Source organism: Desmodus rotundus, chromosome 1 (assembly GCF_022682495.2).
Source record: "Desmodus rotundus isolate HL8 chromosome 1, HLdesRot8A.1, whole genome shotgun sequence".
Lineage (NCBI taxonomy): Eukaryota > Metazoa > Chordata > Mammalia > Chiroptera > Phyllostomidae > Desmodus > Desmodus rotundus.
Window position 1 is genome coordinate 11,411,167 of NC_071387.1, and position 19,224 is coordinate 11,430,390.

Here is a 19,224-nt window from a genome sequence, read left to right on the forward strand (position 1 = left end):
AAGGTTTGACTTGCATTTCGTATATAGTAGTTGATTGACTAACTGAAGAATAACAACCTTAATGGAAACTTTACTTGTCTAGTTGCTCAGGCTAAAAGCCTAATCATCCTTCACTGACTTCTTTCTCTTCCAAGCTACATCTGATCCAGCAAATACCTTTGGCTGCACCTTCAAAATATATCCTGAATTTGACTACTTCTCACCAACTCCACTGTACTATCCTGGTCCAAGCCACTCTCATCTCTCACCTGGATTATTGCACTAGCCTCCTCAGGTTTTTTGGCTTCAGCTCTTGCCTCTCTTTAATCTGTGCTACATAGCATCTGGAATGACCTCATTAAAATACAAGTTAGTTCATGCCAGTCAAAACAATCCAGGATCTTCCCATCTCACCAGGGCAAAAAACAAAGTTCTTGCTGGGATCTACAAGGCCCTCCATGGTTTGGCCCCACCTCACCTCTCCATCTGCATTCCCTTCTACTCTCTTTCATTCCACTCAAACCCCAGTGGCCTCCCCGCTGTTCATCAAACACACCAGTCATGCTTCCAAACTCAGGGCCTTTGCACTGACTTTTCCTTCTATCTAGAATGCTCCCCCAGGTATCAGCATGGCTTTCTTCTTTACCTCCCACGTGTCTTTTCTAAAAGTCAGCTTCTCAGTGAGGCCTCTGCTAATCATTCTCTCTAAATCGTACCCCATTCCCATCCCAACACTTTATTTCCTTCTCCCCAACTTTCCTTTTCTCCTTAGAGTACATTACTAAAACTTTTTAAATCTTTTAAAAAATTTTTATTTATTGATTTTAGAGAGAGAGAGGAAGAGAGAGAAAGAGAACAAAAGAGAGAGGGAAGCATCGATTTGTTGTTTCACTTATTTATACATTCATTGGTTGCTTCTTATATTTGCCCGACGGGAGATCAAATCCACAACCTTGGCACATCGGATGATGCTCTAACCAATTTAGCTACCTGGCCAGGACTAATCTTCTTTTAATTGAATTTATTGGGATGACATTAGTTAATAAAATTATATAGGTTTCAAGTGTACAATTTTATAATATATCATCTGTATATTGTATTGTGTGTTCCTTATCCAAAGTTAAGTCTCCTTCTGTCAACATTTATCCCCGCTTTACCCTCTTCTACTTGTCCCCAACCCCCTTTCCCTCTGGTAATCACCATAGTTGTCTGTCTGTGAGTTTTTATTTTTTGCTTAGTCCTTTCACCTATTTCACCTAGCCCCCCCAACCCCCCTGTCCTCTGACTATTACTAATATTCTTACTTACTTCACTTACTGTCAGACAGCCACTGCAATGTAAGTTCTGCATGGGCATCTCAAAGTACCCCTAGCACCTGGTACATACCTGGCACAAAGTAGGTACTCAATAAGTACTTATTCAGTGAAGCATAGTAACTTCCATAATTCTGATGATTTTGAGGGAAAGACAATCTGAATTCATTAAGTCCATACTGGAATCTATTTTCAAAAAATGCTGTCATGCTTTGACAAAACATTTATTAAAACACAGAATGCCATGGCTTTGTAGGATCTGCAATATGAAATATTTTTAAAGAGTTTATGATCTAGAACAATTGACTTTTAGATTACGCCCTTTAACTATTAAGAGGCCTCAGGATTTCATCCTGGACCCTCTTATCTTCTGTAATCTCTCCTTGTACAATCTCACCTTTGCCCATGACTTTCATAACTTCTATGCAGATGATTCCCTAAGCGATATCTCAAGGCTTAGCTTCTTTCTTAAGCTCCAGATCCACATTTCTGGGGTGTGGAAGCCAAAGGCCCTTCAAACCCAATCATACCAAATTCATTCTTTTGTTTCTCTGTTCCCTTAATCAGTGTACAGCAATACTCTGTACTTTAGCCCTGATTTGACTCCTCTCCTTTTTATTTTGGGTTTACATCCAATCAGTCACCTAGTCTCACAGATTGTACTTAGAAGTGGGTCTAACCTTGTGTGGATGGCACATTTTACAAGACATGTAAGTCCCTACAGCATGCCAACCAGAAGGAACTACTGGACACAATGGGTGGGTATTGATCGAGACTGGAAACCACCACAACAGGAGCTGGGAACTAAAAGCCTGGAGAACAGAATCCCCACAGAAAGATGCAGCAGTCTTTCAGAAAACACCCAGAGCCTCTCAAGAGTTCTAGGCAAAACTGAGTGAATGGTGTTGCAGCCAGAACATAGAAACACTTGTGTACTGTCCTAGACCCAGTTCCACAAGTTCCTTGAGAGAAATATATGCAGAGAAAAAAAACGACTTGTATTTGAATACTTTAAAAAATGGGGTGGGGGGGAATATGCAAAAAGTACAATGAATAAATAGCATTAATTTTTAAAAGGAAAATGAAAACAAAATCTTTAAGTGACAGAGGGAGTCAAGTGTCTCAAAGGCATCTGAGGAGCTGAAGAAGGACCAGATCTAGGGCGGCTGAGTGAATGAGGGGACCAGAGGAGAGGAATGAGGGTGTAAACAGCATTGTGGAGGTTGTGAATTAGATCCTCTCTGATACTGTTTGAGAGATATTAGTAAATACTTAAATTGCTTTTTGACTGAGTAATTATGATAATTAAAGCTTCCTTATGAGGTGGTAAGTCCTGAATCAATGGCATAGCTCAAGGGGAAGAGGATAAACACTCCCACCAACGCTGGGGAAGGGTGTTCAGGCCTCAGATAGGGATTTAGATTCCATAGCTTGTACAGATTTTACAATCTAGAATTTTATGATTTTGCTCTTCCACATCTCAGGTTCATGGATCAGGGCCCTGACTCAATACTATGTATTTTCACCACTATTGTCTTTAATTTTAGACAGTAAGTTCTTTTTATCATCAGGCATCTACTTTTAGCTTGTGTGCAGGCTAACAATGTTGCAATCACAGAAATGTGTAGCTCACATTTGTTGACTGAATGTTTTTGGAGATCTTCCTAAAATCTTCCCTTCTTTTGTAAAATGGTGACAACATATTTTGAAATTGCATGTTTTAAAATGTTATTGTCTTTTAAAGAATAAACACTGGCCCTGGCTGGGTAGCTCTCCGTTAAAGCATGGTCCTGATATCCCAAGATTGCAGGTTCAATTCCTGGTCAGGGCACATACAAGAATCACCCAATGAATGCATAAATAAGCAGAACAACAAATCAATGTTTCTCTCTCTCTCTCTCTCCCACCACTCCTTTCTTCTCTCTCTCTCAAAATCAATCAATATATTAAAAAAATAAACATTGTATTTACTGAAACACACTGTAAATTGAAAGTCAAAAGGGATTCAATGTCTAAATGTTTATTTATTTGATTTTTGTCTTAAAGGTTAACAGCTTTTGTTTTAAGAGTACTGGGACAATTACATAAATATTTACCTCAAAGCCAAAATTCAATTTGTAATTCTTTAACATGGCTGATTGATAATTGTCAACTATCAACTGGATCTTTCAAGAAACATTCCAGTTATCAACCGCTAAAATTATGGATAAGGAAATCGAATGTACAGGTTAGCAATAGTTTTATTTACAAGTTTGAGTTTTGTTCTCATCCTATTTTAGGAGGATGAAGAAGAGAAGAAAAATAAAGCATGTAATCCTGTAAGAAACTCCTCTTGTATACAGGCAAAGAATTTGAGTGGCCTTCTCACACTGCTTTCAGACTTTCTGTTATAAGTCAGATAAGTGATATCTTAGACATCTGCTATAACAGACATTGATTGTTCCCAGGCAGCACGTGCTAGAGATCTCAGAAGGGGTAAAATGCACTAATCTGTCCATGTACCCTTGTATGGAATCTGTACCTGAAGTTCAGAGCCTTCTTACAGGTTAAGACTGCAAGGTGTCATGAAAGATGGGAGGGACCCTATTTACACTCTGTTGGAAAGAGAGATTGGGAGGTCAGTTTATTGCAAGGTGCGACAAAGTGTCGTTTGAGATTAGAATCTACGTATATGCTTGATATACGAAGTAATTTCAATATTGCTCTAATGTATTTTACTCCTTAGATTTTTTCTTAAGGATTCAACAGTTTTGTTGTTGTTGTTTTGCCTGCCCCAATCCAATCTTTTTAATATCAGATGCGAGGGACTCCCTGGCTAACAGGAGTCTCATAATGGTCTCCTATGGACCAATAGCAGATTAGGACTCCCGCAATATATGGGGGCAACTGACAACGACATTTGAAGAGTAAAATGCTACAACAATTTTTTTCCTTAAAATGTCCACCCATCCATCTATCTATCTACATTCATTCAACAGCCATTCATTGAGTACCTAATACATGCAAGAGCCTATTTTGGGCAGCTTGGGGGAGAAAGAGTGGGAAGGATGGACCAGACAGTATCCCTGCTACAAAGGAGCTCACACACTGGTAGAGAGGTGGAGTAAAAATACTAGTGACTCTAATCTAGACATAAGTGTGTGTGTTCATTCATTTGTTCAATAAATATTAGTTGAATGTGTACTAAGTACTACATGGTAGGGACACAACAGTGAACAAAACAGGTGTGGTCACTGAGGCCACAGAGCTTACGATTTAGCAGAGAGATTGAATAGGTGATTTCAAGTGTGTGATACATGTTAAGAAAAGGGAAATATCATTTCATTGAAAGCAGGGCATCTAACCTAGATTGGAGGAGTTGAAAAAATGAGTTTCTAGGCTTCTGGAAGCTTGGTTGGAGGGGTCAGGAAAAGTGTTCCAAATGGAGCCAAGACCATGCCTGGCATTTTTGAAGTGGGAGAGAGGACGGTTCATTCAAAGAGCTTAGGCCAAGAGAGTGAGGGGGTGAGTGGCTTGAAATGGAACTGGAGAGGTACTAGAGGTCATTTCACAGAAGGTCTTGGAAGCATTACATGGAAATATCACTGCCCTAAGAGAAAAAAAAATATGGGAGAATAGTGACAGAATACTGCTTTGTGCATTTAACAATCTTGAAGGAGGAGGAGAATTTGAATGTGGTGAAAGGGTAAGAAGTGGAACTTCAGGGTGGGGAGGGAAGCGAGGGCAGGGCATGTGAAAGTACAAAGAAAGAAAGAAAGATCCAGAGTTTACTGACAAATGGCAAACAACCCAACTGGAATGTATGAAGGAAGACAGGGATATTAAGCTCAAAATGGAGATTAGAACCAGGTCATTTCGCTTTAAAGACACCATTTCACTCTCCTTTATCATTATTTTTAGGGTACCTTATCTACTGAAGCCCAAGAAAATGCCTTATATCTTACAGCCTTTGCTGTGATTGGAATTAGAAAGGCTTATGATGTATGCCCGCTACTGGTAAGTAAGAGTTTTCTTTCTCCAATACCCATCATCTATTTCTGCACCTTGAAAATAACTGTAACTCCAGAATAAGAATGATAGTAGATTAGAGACCACCTAATCCAACCCACTCAACAGTTGAGAAAAACTGAGGCCTATAGTCAGGTGAATTTAATTGTTCAGTTTTACAGGCTACTGAACTACAGCACTGGAACTAGAACTGGTAACTTCTGACTGTGATGAGGGAATGACCCTGCATCCCCAGCTTCCTTCTTTTGTCTCTGCCAAATCTGATGATCTGTGTATGACTTACCTATAGTTGAAGCACTCTATATCATGGAACTACTGATAATACACAATAGCGTGTTTGCTTATTTCGGTTGTGCTGTTTCATTTGCTTGGAAGCTGAGGGGAGACAGGAGAGAATTCACCTAAGTGAATCAACATAAAAGATTCTAAGGGGTAATAGAGCTGAAACTCTGATCTGGGAAGAGACAGGTCCCTGAGCTGAGGTTAAACGCCCCTGCCTGCAAATCAGAAGTAAATTAGATAAGTCCTTCAAACCAGCTTGCAGAATGGAGATGGAAAAACCCAAGGGTAGCAACAAACTCACAACTATCAACAACTGAATTTAAAAAATAAAAACAAAAACACCAACAAACTATGCAGACAACCAGAACAGGAACAGAATCATAGGTATGGGGATCATTTGGAGGTTTATCAGTTGGGAAGGAGAGACGGGGAAAAGGGGGAAATGGTGCAGGGATCAAGAAGCATAATTGGTAGGAACAAAGTAGACAGGGGGAGGTTAAGAATAGTATAGGAAAGGGAGAGGCCAAAGAACTTACACACATGACCTATGGACATAAACTAAGTTGGGAGTGTGGGTGGGGGTTGCTGGAAGGCAATGGGTACCAGCCAGAGTGGGGCAAATGGAAAAGAAAATTGGGACAACTGTAACAGTATAATCAATAAAGTATACTTTAAAAAAAAAGAAAAGAAAAACCCAAGGGGATTTGTAGGACTTGAGCCATAAAACAAAATAATGTTTTTAGTTTGCTTCAAGAGAATTTTTATGTATACTTAACAAGGCAAAATAATTGATGAGGACCAGTTCCCAGGGACCTAGAGGACCAGTTGACACCTAGCAGGACATGAGTGAGATACAGATGGAGCTGGGAGTGAAGGAGCCAGGCAAGATGTTAGTGGCACTGCGCCACACTGTCTTGTAACCACTTACTCAAAATAACTATTTTAGTTGTCTCAGGACAAAGTGATAGAGACTATTTTCCAGGAATCCTTAGGATCAAAAAGTACTTTGGCAGCTTAGCTCTCTTTTCTGCTGGTTATGGTTTTATTTAGTAAAATTCCTTTTGAAAACGTGAATCTGTCTCAGTTTTGCTGAGGAGGAATGCTGGAAGTTGTGTCCGTACTCAGGGCTTTGTCTTCCCAGAGGCTAGGTCTGACTTGGGAAGTAGAAACTAAAGGGAAAAACCTCCAGAGGGAGAAGAGAATTCGGGGGCAAAGAGCTTGACCCAATTTGGACAACCTCTTTTTCACTTCTGCGATTATGCTCTGCTCCTTCTCCTGGAAAGATTTGCTTCAACCAGACACCATCATTTCCATTAGGTCATTTCTCTTTCCACCCTTTATCTTACCTACCCCAGCATGGTGCCACCTAGGGGTAGTTCACATTAGTTGCTAGGCTGGTGCTGCCCAGAGAAACTTAGATATCTTCTGCCCTTTTTCCAGAAAATCAGCACAGCTATAAGTAAAGCTGACACCTTCCTGCTTGAAAATGCCCTCTCGGCCCAGAACACCTTTACACTGGCCATTGCTGCTTATGCTCTTTCCCTGGGAGATAGAAGTCACTCACAGTTTCGTTCCATTGTCTCAGCCCTGAAGAATAAAGCTTTGGTTAAAGGTATGTGTTGTTCCATATATTTTTCAGTAAGCATTTACTGAGTCTGCTTATTCTGGAAAGTAGGTAGTGGCATGTAAAGTTGAGTAAGCCACAGGCCCTGGCCTCAAGGAACAAACCATCATAATGCAATACAATAAGTGCCATTATTCATTTATTTATTCATTCAACATATATTCATTCATTCCTATAGCTAATAAATATGTATCAAGTACCTCCTATGTACCAGGCACTGTTCTAGGGTCTGGGGATAAAGCAACAATAACAACAACAACAACAAAATCCAGACCCTCATGAAACTTACATTCTACTTAAGGATGAACAGATATGATAAATAAGTGAAGTATTGCATTTAGTGAATAGGTTGATGATGACTTACATGAAGAAAAATCAAGCAGGGAAGGGAGACAGGGCAAAGTAGTGGGTTGTAATTTTTGATAGGGTGATCAGGCTTAAGCCTCGCTGAGAAGATAGTATTTGAGTTGAAAACTGAAGGAGGTGAGGGGAGGAAGCCAGCCTGTGGCTATCTAGAAGGGGGTTTCTGGTGGAGGTACAGCATGTGCATATACCCTGAGGCAGGAGCCTGCCTGGAACCCCAACGATGGCAAGGAGGCCAGTGTGGCTGCAGAGGAGTGAGATGAAGGGTGGAAAGTGGGGTCAGGGAAGGAGAGGGCGAGGCAGTCATCTAGGGACTTGGAGGTCATTACAGGAGCTCTGCAGGACTCCTGTATACAGTCGTGCAATGCACAGGGCACTCAAGCAAGCCAGTGAATTGAGGCTGAAATCCAGCCTGTGCTCTACTTCCTCAGCCAGGCACCACGGTTTGGGTTTGCTTCCACCCTGAGCAAGGAGTGCCTGTGTCTCATTCACATCAAGGTGCTGTGGGGGACAGTGGGAGCCCTAGAACTTTAATTTCCACTTTAAGTAAGAAGGGAAAGCATTGGAGGATTTTGAGCAGAAGAGTGCATAGCTTGGCTTATATTGTACCAGCTTGGCTATAAAGATATATATTTCATTTTGAAGACTAAAGGTGAAGAATAAAGAAATAGAAAGTAGCAGTGGTCATTGGCTAATGTGCCTATTTCGGCACAGGAGTGGTTGGGCACTTCTTAGCCCTCTCTTGGGTGAGGTTTTCAAAAAGTTGAATGAATCTTACATGAGGTTTATCTCCATCTACAAAATTTGACTTCTGTCATCATTTAAAAATGACTGAATGTTAACATATATCTCAAATCCACTTATATAATACTTACACTAACACAAAAGAAATGTCTTGATTATTGTAGGATATGGATCATAAAATTATAGAATTTAAGAGCTAGAACAGAACTTAATTCAAATAATGTTTGAGCTGGAAGTACTTTTAAAAACCAAATATTTCATTCTAAATGAAAAAGCAAATCTGAGTCTCTGAGAGGGAAGGAAAACATCTTGTCCAAAGTCATGCAGATAATGGAATCCTGAATTTTAAGCAGACACATTTTCACTAATCTTCAAAATGATTTCTAGCCCTGGCTGGTGTGGCTCAGTGAATTGAATGCTGGCCTGAGAACCAAAGGGTCACCGGTTCGATTCCCAGTCAGGGCACATGCATAGGTCGCAGTCCAGGTCCCCAGTAGAGGACGGGTGAGAGGCAACCACACATTGATGTTTTTCTCCCTCCCTTTCTCCCTCTATTCCCCTCTCTAAAAATAAATTAAAATCTTTAAAAATTTTTTTAAATGATTTCTAAATATGCTTTACTGGTTTTTAAAAAAAATAATTTAACAAAGGATTTGAGGTTACAGGCTTAAATTACTAGAACAATAACAAATAAATATAATTTAGAACCTAATTTATGAAAAGTGCTGCTTATACAAAATTATCTTTAGAGCTTTAAATTGGGAGCAAATAATAGAAGACTGAATGAAGGCTGTGGGTGTGATCTCACAATTTCCAGAATGTAGATCTTTTTCTGTCAAAAATTTCCGAAGTGCTAAAAGTGGTAAAGGTGTCTTGTTAATGAGGTGACTTTTGGAAAGTCCTCAGGTAACCTCAGGGTGGGGGCTGGTTGCCAGAGGAACCCGCCGTGTGATGAGATGGTCAGAACTTTCAGTACCTGCCCACCCACACCCACCAGGAAGGGGAGAGGGACTGGCAGGGGTTTCCAACCTTTGGCGTCTCTGGGCCACACTGGAAGAAGAATCATGGTCTTGGGACACACATTAAATGCACAAACACTAACGAAAACTGATAAACAAAAAAGGTTTTAAGTAAATTTACAATTTTGTGTCAGGCCTTATTCATAGTCATCCTGCACTGCAAGCAGCCCCTGGGCCACGAGTTGGACACCCCTGGAGAGGTCAAACTAGTCATCAGTGTCCAATGATTTGATCAATCATAGCTATGTAATGAAGCCTCCATAAAACCCCAAAAGTACAAGATATAAAGAGATTCCAGGTTGGAACACTTGGAGATTCAGGAAAAGTGGTACACCTGGAGAAGGCGTGGAAGCTCTGTGCCCTTTCCTTATACCTCTCCCTCTGCATCTCTTTTGTCTGCTTATTCCTGACATATACTTTTATAATAAACTGGTAATCTAGTAAGTAAAATGCTTCTCTGAGTTCTGTAAGCTGTTCTAGCAAATTAATCAAACCTGAGGAGGAGGGTCTTTGGAACCTCCGATTTATAACCAGTTGCTTTGAAGTACAGGTAACAACCTGGCTTTGGGATTAGCATCTGAAGTGGGGTGGGAGGGTGAGGAGTAGGGGAGAACATATTGCACTACTGAACTCTTAACCTGTTGAATCTGATACTATCTCTGGGTAGATAGGGTCAAAATTGAGTTGAAATCCCTGACACCCTGGAGGTGTCTGAGAATTGTTTGTTGGTGTGGGGGAACCCCCCCCATTGGAAATTGAGTCTCAGAACTATCCTCTGCTACCAAAAGTTGTGGACATCCACATCAACATTTTTAAATAAAGGCAAAGAGCACTGTATTAAGGGATCTTGTTTTTACCAGTCACCTTGAGGAAGTTCTTATAAAAGGATAAGAAACTTCTGAAAACCAGAAGGCCTGTATCGAAAGAAACCGCTAGAAGTGTTGTGTCAATTCACGTTTTTAATCTTACTAATGAGCATGACTTGTTGATGTTCAGGTAATTCACCCACTCATCGTTTTTGGAAAGAGGATCTTCAAGAGGAAGATAGCCCTGTACCTAACACTAGTACAGCACACATGGTGGAAACCACTTCCTATGCTTTACTTACCTTTTTGAACTTGAAAGATATGACTTATGTTAACCCAATCATCAGATGGCTATCTGAAGAGCAGAGGTATGGAGGTGGCTTTTATTCAACCCAGGTAATTTCTTTGTCTTTTTTTTAATATGTTATTATTACAGGCAATTGATTGATTATGCCATTACAGTTGTCCCATTTCCCCCCTTTACTCCACTCCATCCTGCACACCCCCTCCCTCCCACATTCCCCCCCTATAGTTCATGTCCATGGGTCATACATATAAGTTCTTTGGCTTCTACATTTCCTACACTATTCTTACCCTCCCCCTGTCTATTTTCTACCTACCATTTATGCTACTTGTTCTCTGTACCTTTTCCCCTTTTCTCCCCCTCCCACTCCCCCACCGATAACCGTCCATGTGATCTTCATTTCTATGGTTCTATTCCTATTCTAGTTGTTTGCTCAGTTTGCTTTTGTTTTTGTTTTAGGTGTGGTTGTTAATAACTGTGAGTTTGCTGTCATTTTATTGTTCATATTTTTTATCTTCTTTTCTTAGATAAATCCCTTTAACATTTCATAGAATAAGGGCTTGGTGATGATGAACTCCTTTAATTTGACCTTATCTGAAAAGCACTTTATCTGTCCTTCCATTCTAAATGAAAGCTTTGCTGGATAGAGCAATCTTGGATGCAGGTCCTTGCCTTTCATGACTTGGAATACTTCCTTCCAGCCCCTTCTTGCCTGTAAGGTCTCTTTTGAGAAATCAGCTGACAGTCTTATGGGTGTCCTTTTCTCTTGCTGCTTGTAAGATTCTCTCCGTATCTTTAATCTTGGGTAGTGTAATTATGATGTGCCTTGGTGTGTTCCTCCTTGGGTCCAGCTTCTTTGGACTCTCTGAGCTTTCTGGACTTGCTGGAAGTCTATTTCCCTTGCCAGATTGGGGAAGTTCTCCTTCATTATTTGTTTAAATAAGTTTTCAATTTGTTGCTCTTCCTCTTCTCCTTCTGGTACCCCTATAATTCGGATGTTGGAACATTTCAAGATGTCCTGGAGGTTCCTAAGCCTCTCCTCATTTTTTTGAATTCTTGTTTCTTCATTCTTTTCTGGCTGGGTGTTTCTTTCTTGCTTCTGGTCCACACCATTGATTTGAGTTCCAGTTTCCTTCCCATTGCTATTGGTTCCCTGTACATTTTCCTCTGTTTCTCTTAGCATAGCCTTCATTTTTTCATCTAATTTGTGACCAAATTAAACCAATTCTGTGAGCTTCCTGATAACCAGTGTTCTGTGCATCTGATAGGTTGGCTATCTCTTTGTCACTTAGTTTTATTTTTTCTAGCGCTTTGACCTGTTCTTTCATTTTGGCCATTTTTTTTGTCTTGGCGCATCTGTTACTTAAAGGGGCGGAGCCTTAGGTATCACCAGGGCCGGTAATGCTCCTCGATGCACTGTGACACTGAATGTGGGGGAGGGGTCGGATTGGGAGCACTGGTGCTTGCTCCACTCTCTGCTGGTTTTCAGTCACTCCCTCCACAATCCACAATCAAACTGGGCCCTTCTGGTGCTGCTTCCCTGGTGGGTGGGTTTGTGTATGTTCTAGGCCCCTGTGGGTCTTTCCTGTGAGGCTGGGAGTTTTTCTCCACTGCTGCCTCAACCCCTGCAGGTGTTTTCAGTCAGTGGTTTGAGGCTTTATTTTCCCACGCTGGAACTCTGGGTTGCATGGTCTGTCACCTGGTCCACCAGCTGCTGCCTCGCTGGCCAGCTGCAGCTTTGCCTGCCCCACTCCACAATCCGCCACCTCGATGGGTCCGCCAGCTGCAGCCTAGCTGTGAGTCCTCTCCACCCTGCTGCCTGTCTCCGCCCCCCTACCGGTCTGGGTGGATGTGTCTTCTTTAACTCCTTGGTTGTTGGACTTCCATACAGTTCGATTTTCTATCAGTTCTGGTTGTTTTTTGTTTTTAAATTGTTCTTTTGGTTTTGTGAGGAGGCACAGTGTGTCTACCTATTCCTCCATCTTGGCCAGAAGTCCAATTTCTTTGTCTTGTGTCATCCTCCTGAAACATATTTGCTGCCTCGCTCACTGCACATTCCATACTCATTCTTGCATGCTACAGATAACAATAAATGACTAGAATCAAAGGACTCTTAGAGGTTACTTGCATTGGCACCTTTCTGATACAGAGAAGCAAAAAAACCCTGAGAGGTTCATTCATGGAGTTAGTGGCCAAGTCAGAATCAAAACTCAGTTCTCCTGACTGTAATTCCAGTACTTCCTCTATGATGCTAGTGACCATGAGTGACTAATAAGGCTATCAGCAATTATGTTACACCCTATGTAATGAACAGTGGCTGCCTTGTAGACAAAGATACTGACATTTCCTCCCCCAAGAATAAATAAAAAGTGAGAGAAATACTGATTGTTACATGTTTATCTACCAGTGTAAACTCATTTGATGTATTGTATTTTACATTATAACTCATGCATGTATTTTACATTATAATTATTATGTACATATATAAAATACATCTATATTCAAGTTTAGTTCAAATTTAATATCTTCTCTATTCCCTGGATGTTTGGACAATGACAGAGGATGTGAATATATATATAAAATTTAGAGCTACAGGGGTTCTTCAGGATTGTTTTAGTGATCATCTAATCCTGGAGGCAAATAGGTTTCATCTTGGGTACAACTATAGGCTTAGCAGGAAATAGTGACCCATTGATTAACACGGGCTTCCACAGACGTGGGCAGAGAGGACAGCCATGTATTTGACATCTCTGATATGTTTACATTTCCTGATTTTATAGATGAGAAAGATGAGGTCCAGAAAAGTTAAGGTCATTCATTTATTCCTTCAACAAATACTTGTTGAATAGCTACCATATGTGTGCCTACTAAATGTAATGGATGCCAGAAAAGATACAGTACTTTCCTTCTGACTCTTACATTACGACGGAGGAGGCCAACAAAAAACTATACATAAAAATATTAAAAATTGAGATGAATGGTCTAAAGGGCAGAAGGGGAACCTTAAATAGGGAAGGGGGAGCTTATTTATGGGTTCAAGCTGAAATCGTAGGATGGAAAGGAAAGAGTCATGCGAGAAGTTGGAGTCATTCTTCAAAGAGCGACTTACTTGTGGCCATATGCTCAGGACTGTGGAGAAACCTGGACCTGAAGCCACACATCTTTACTGTCCTTGCTAAGAGTAACATCCTTACTGGGGAGGAGAGAACTGCCTCCCACCTCCCCAAGGGGACCCTTGACCAGTTTCACTCAGTCTGCTCCATCCACTCATAAGAGAGTGATTTGAAAACAGAGAGCATATAAATAAGCAGAACCTGTTTTTATGCCTTGCTCCTTGTTGATAGGATACAATGAATGCCATCGAGGGCCTGACAGAATATTCACTCCTGATTAAACAACTCCGCTTGGATATGGATATCAATGTGTCTTATAAGCATAAAGGTGACTTCTACCATTATAAGATAACACAGAAGAATTTCCTTGGGAGGCCAATAGAGGTAAATGAAAGATGTTTTGTAATATTTTATAATTGGACAGGACCTTAGAAATCATGTTTCACCCTTATTTTACAAATGTATCTATTAACTACTTAAACATACAGTGAGTGCCTTTTGTATCCTAAGCAAGGGTGCCTACTAATGTTCTTGGCACTGAAGACTCAAAAGTAAAGCACCAAGAACCTGTTCGTGTGTGTGTGTGCCGGGTGTGGGGAGAGCAGTCATTTAAACAGACAGTGAAAAATAAGAGCTGAGTAGGTACATGGAAGGACAGAGGGGGACCTCCTGAACCAGCCTGAGAGGAGAAGGGTTTTGTCAAATGCATCCGGATGAATAGGTTACATCTGGAAGAATTTAGCCAGGTGAAGAAAAGGGAAGAACAGTTCAAACACAGAGAACAGCAAGGACAAAGGCACAGCAGTAGAATAAGAGAGGGCACATTTGGGAGTCCTCCAGTGGTTCCATCTGGCCTGGTCATGCATGCAGACTGTGGCCAAAATGGAATTGACCTTTAGGTTCTCCAGCAACTTGCCCCATGTCCTTTGCTACTACTGGATTTTTAAAAATGAAAACCTAGGTGGCCTATGAGAATTTTCCAAAGAAAAGGACACACTGGAAAAACTAGGTTCCATATTAATAATAATACATATTTTTCCAGTGACTGCATTTTAGATTATAGTTCTTACTGTCCGCAGTCTCCACAAATTCATGTTTGTGAAAGGTAAATTTAATGTACAAATTGCAAACTGGTAGCTCATAGTGTTGTATATATGTACATGTGTACATCTATATAAAGATGGGTATGGATAGAGATGTAGATATAGACGTAGATATATTCCAACACTTATTTTTTATCTAATATTTATTTGTTTATTTTTCATATTTTATCCTTACTTGAGGACATGCTTATTGATTTTAGAGAAAGGGGAGGGAGAAAGAGAGAAAAAGAGGGAGAGTAACACTAATACAAAAGAGAAACACCGATTAGCTGCTCCTTGCACATGCCCTGAATGGGGACTGAACCCGCAACCCAGGCATGCACCCCAACCAGAAATCTAACCTGAGACCCCTCGGTTTATGGGATGATGCTCCGACCAACTGAGCCATACTAGCCAAGGCTAATCCAATATTTAAGTCAGAAAAAAAGCAAAACTACCTTGGCTGAAGGGATGAGATGGCCTAGCCACTTGCCTCATCCTCCTTTCCACCCTTCTCCCCACTGGGAGAGTGCTGAAGCGCCTCCACACACCCTATGGGACTCTGGCTCTCAGGAGGAAGATGACTGCAAAAAGGTGAAACGGCCCTGGCTGGTGTGGCTCAGTGGATGGAGCACTGGCCTATGAATCAAAAGGTTGCCATTTCGATTCCCAGTCAGGGCACATGCCTGGGTTGTGGGCCAGGTGCCCAGTAGGGGGTGCACAAGAGGCAACCACACATTGATGTTTCTCTCCCTTTCTTTCTCTCTCCCCTCTCTGAAAATAAATAAATAAAATCTTTTTAAAAAATGTGGTGAAACAACTTGTTCCTGAGTGACTGTTAGAGTAGTTGAGATTCCACAGGAGTTCCTGGTTTTCAGCAGGTCCTCCTTTATCTACAAACCACAGGAGGTCCCTGATTCTCAATACTGGCCACCGAGCAAAGCTTCAGCTCCACAGACTGCACCCTGAGATGTTTTTTGGAGGTGTTCCACTTCTAGATGTGTGTAAAAGTCTCAGGATATTTGGTTTACATTTTAAGTGATGCAGGAGTTGAGAGGTCAGTACCGCCTAAATGCCAGGAAAATCTCCCAAACATCCAAAGTATTCAAGACTCAGGATGCCAGTTATAACACCAAACAACATCATCTCTATAGTAAGTTTCTCAGTAAATATAACCTTTTATTTCTGAGCTAGACACAAATAATCACTTTCCCAGTGTTTCAGCTATCTAGTTTTATAAAGAAAATGATCTCAAACCTTAGTGGCATAGAATAATACCACTTTATTATCTCGTGATTCGGAGTCAGAAATGTGGGCTGGGTTCATCCGTATGGTTCTTCTGCTGGACGTGGCGTTGACTGGGATGATGTGGCTGGCAGCTCACACAAGCCTTGGCTGGGAGCTTAGTTACTGCTGTTGGCCAGGGGCCTCAGTTCTCCTTCCTCTGGTTCTCTCCACATGGCTGTTTGGGCTTTCTCTCAGCCCAGCAGCTGGATTCCAACAAGAAGAATTTTTTCTAAATTTGAAAGCATAGTCTAAAGATCTCTTAAGATCTGCATCTTAAGTTATTCAGAGTCACTTCTGCAACATGGTCAAATGGGCCAGTCAGCCCAGACTGAAAGGGAAATGTCAAGGTGACATTACAAAAGAGCATGAGGGGGGAGAAAATATTTGCTAGGCATGTATCTGATTCATATCTAGAAAATACTGTATAAAGAACTTGCCCTGACTGGTGTTATTCCAACATTTAAAATCCAGAGATTTCAGATAAAAACCTTATTTCCAAGTTCTCTTGAAAAACCTAATATCTGGCAATAGGGTGCTGGCAGTGGCATGCACTCCTCATTTTGTCCCAGTCCCCAGTGTTGTGACATACGTATATGCGCTTATGTCCATACTTGCTTTGCGCCTGGGCCTCTGCAGGCGTTTGTGCTTTCGGCCCCCACTTTGGTAACCTTTCCCTGGGAGCATTTAGAGTTCACCAGACATTCACATTCTGAGCCAAAGCTCTACGCTCTGATGAGAAGCTCTTGGCCTGAAGAGCATGGTGAAGAACCAACTTTTCAGGCCTCTCGCTCAAAATGATCTCTTCCATGCTTTGTACAAATTAGAGAGCATTTATATGGTAGATTTTCTCTGGAAGGGTGAACTAACTCAGTTCATGTCTTCACTCTCCTCCTAGCAGAGTGGGAAGAGGAGCAGCAGCTCCTAAGGATTTGGCAGGCTTAGGTGGGGTGCTAGGTGAACCAGGTGGGTTGTGGGTTTCCATTAACAGAGTCCAGAGGAAGCAGGGAAAACAAGCCATCAGGAGGTGGGAGAGGTGTGCAAAGCAGAAGGTGGGAGGGGCAAGTAGAGAGTGCACCTACTTTAGAGTTTTCATTGAGGTTCCCTGTTCTTGCTGAGAAAAAGGATCTCCTTTGGTACATAGGAGGCTAAGCACTGAAAGGAATTTATTTATCTCCTTTTGGCAAAGGAGATAACCACATAAAAATGAAAATGTAACCAAAATGGTTTCTTACATGTTGCTTTTGCTGGCTTATTTAGGTGACTTCAGACACCTTACTTAGCTGTAGAAGGGAAAGGAAATTCCAGTATTTTTTTAATGCCTACTCCGTGCATAGGATCTCCAGTGCCTTATCCATTTAATCTCACAAGAGCTTTGAGCGAGGAAGCTGGTGGGTGTTCGCTCACTCTTCTCATTGCTTTCTCCTCCCTCCCCATTAAATAATAAAAGAAAGCGTGGTTTCTCCGTCCACCTTTCCAGGTGCCTGTCAATGATGACCTCATTGTCCGTACTGGATACAGCAGTGGCTTGGCTACAGTGCAGGTAAGTATTTCATTGAGAACCAACTTATTTGGGAGTTAGGTGTCTGCTTACCCTAAGTAACATATAATGAAGTAGAGACTTTGCCACAAAGTTACAGATATCTGGGCTTTGGTAACTATGACTGAGGTAGGGTCCATTTATCTAATTCTTTTTAGCTATCTTAGTAGCCGTCCACACAATTTCTTTTTGAAAATAGCTATTTTTAAACTTTGTATGTATATAGTCTGTGTATCTGTGGAAATTACATACATAATTACATATACAGGGTTGGGCAAAAGTAGGTTTGCAGTTGTTTGTATGGAAAATAATACAATAACACAAATAATAATATAAGGATAAACTCTGTGTTTCACATACTCACAACTGGAAACCTACTTTCCCCCAGCCTGTATATATACACATATACATTTACAGTGTTATGCTTACATGTGTATGTATACATGTGTGTGTATTTTCTATGATTAGTAACATAGTCACATCTCATTTATCCAGCATCGTTGGGGATTGAGATATATATATGTATATGTATGTATGTAGGGGCTTAAGCTTATTTTATTTTAGCCATAGACTGCATGGATATACAGAAACAGAAAAACTTGCCACTAAATGGCTAAAATAAAAACGAAATATGTTTTCTGAGCATAAATTAACATTCTACTGAGGATTTTAATCATGCTCTTATCTTTAGTACATTTATTCCTTCAAAGACTGTATTAGATTGCATGGGCAGGGGATAGATTGTCCACTTTTCTGTCCCTTCTAGTTGCTGTTGAAGTAACTACTTCTGGCAACACCCTGCCCATCCACACACACCCATAATTTGTTCTTTCCCACAGCGGTATGTGGGGTGGGAGAAAATGACACTTCCTTGTAGTGTTATGTGTAAAATCAGAGTGTACAGGCTCAAAGACGAGAATCTTAACATTTTTTGAAGAGTGAGGTGCTCAGATTTAACTACATGGAATTTGGACCAAGATTCTGCCTGGCCACAGTGAAAGACAAACACCATATGACCTCACCTATAAGTGGAACCTAATCAACAAAACAAACAAGCAAGCAAAACAGAACCAGAGACATGGAAATAAAGAACAAACTGGCAGTGACCAGAGGGAGGTGGGGAGGAATAACGGGGGAAAGAAAGGGAAGGGTCAAGTCAAGGAACATGTATAAAGGACCCACGGAAAAAGACAGCAGGGTGGGGAGGAGGATTGAATGTGGGCAGTGGAGGGTGGGTAGGGCAGGGAAGGGTAATGGGGGGAAATGGGGACAACTGTAATTGAACAACAATGGAAAAAAAGAAAGACGTAAAAGAAAAAATTTAAAAAGAAAGAAAAAGATTCTGGCTGGCCAGGGGTCAGTTTTTGCTTACTTTGGGCTTCCCAGCTATGTTTCAGGTTGTGGAGGTGGCTGGAAGTCCAGCTGCTGAGAAAATGGATCTTTAATGTGCACCATCTGCACTGGATTTGGAAAATGATACTTTAAGCATCCATCCCATTTAGAGCAGCAGTCCTGCCATAATACGTTTTTCACTTTCCCACTTGAAATCAAATCTCTTGTTTACTTGTCCCAATGTAGGTAACAACTGTGGCTCACAAAATTGGTACCTCTGAGGAATTTTGCAGCTTTCATTTGAAAATTGAAAGCCAGGACATCAGCGGTAAAACAGCATGATTTACACTGTAATTTTGCCTAAGCGTAAAGAATGTCAGAGAGCTTCCCTGATTAGAAAATTGTGCTTGCCCAAAAATCAAAATTTCTTA

The 19,224-nt window shown here is 41.1% G+C and overlaps 1 protein-coding gene across 4 annotated transcripts in view; it reads left to right on the forward strand.

The window, feature by feature from the left end:
• Nucleotides 1–19,224, forward strand: part of C5 (complement C5) — an 86,784-nt gene that overhangs the window by 53,386 nt on the left and 14,174 nt on the right. For all 4 annotated transcript variants that reach the window (XM_053921153.1, XM_045196958.2, XM_053921160.1 and 1 more), the window contains exons 26-32: nucleotides 3,339–3,519; nucleotides 5,193–5,288; nucleotides 7,023–7,194; nucleotides 10,329–10,534; nucleotides 13,787–13,939; nucleotides 17,402–17,464; nucleotides 19,040–19,121. In XM_053921153.1, the coding sequence (XP_053777128.1) occupies nucleotides 3,339–3,519; nucleotides 5,193–5,288; nucleotides 7,023–7,194; nucleotides 10,329–10,534; nucleotides 13,787–13,939; nucleotides 17,402–17,464; nucleotides 19,040–19,121 (953 nt within the window). The remainder of the gene's footprint in view (nucleotides 1–3,338; nucleotides 3,520–5,192; nucleotides 5,289–7,022; nucleotides 7,195–10,328; nucleotides 10,535–13,786; nucleotides 13,940–17,401; nucleotides 17,465–19,039; nucleotides 19,122–19,224) is intronic.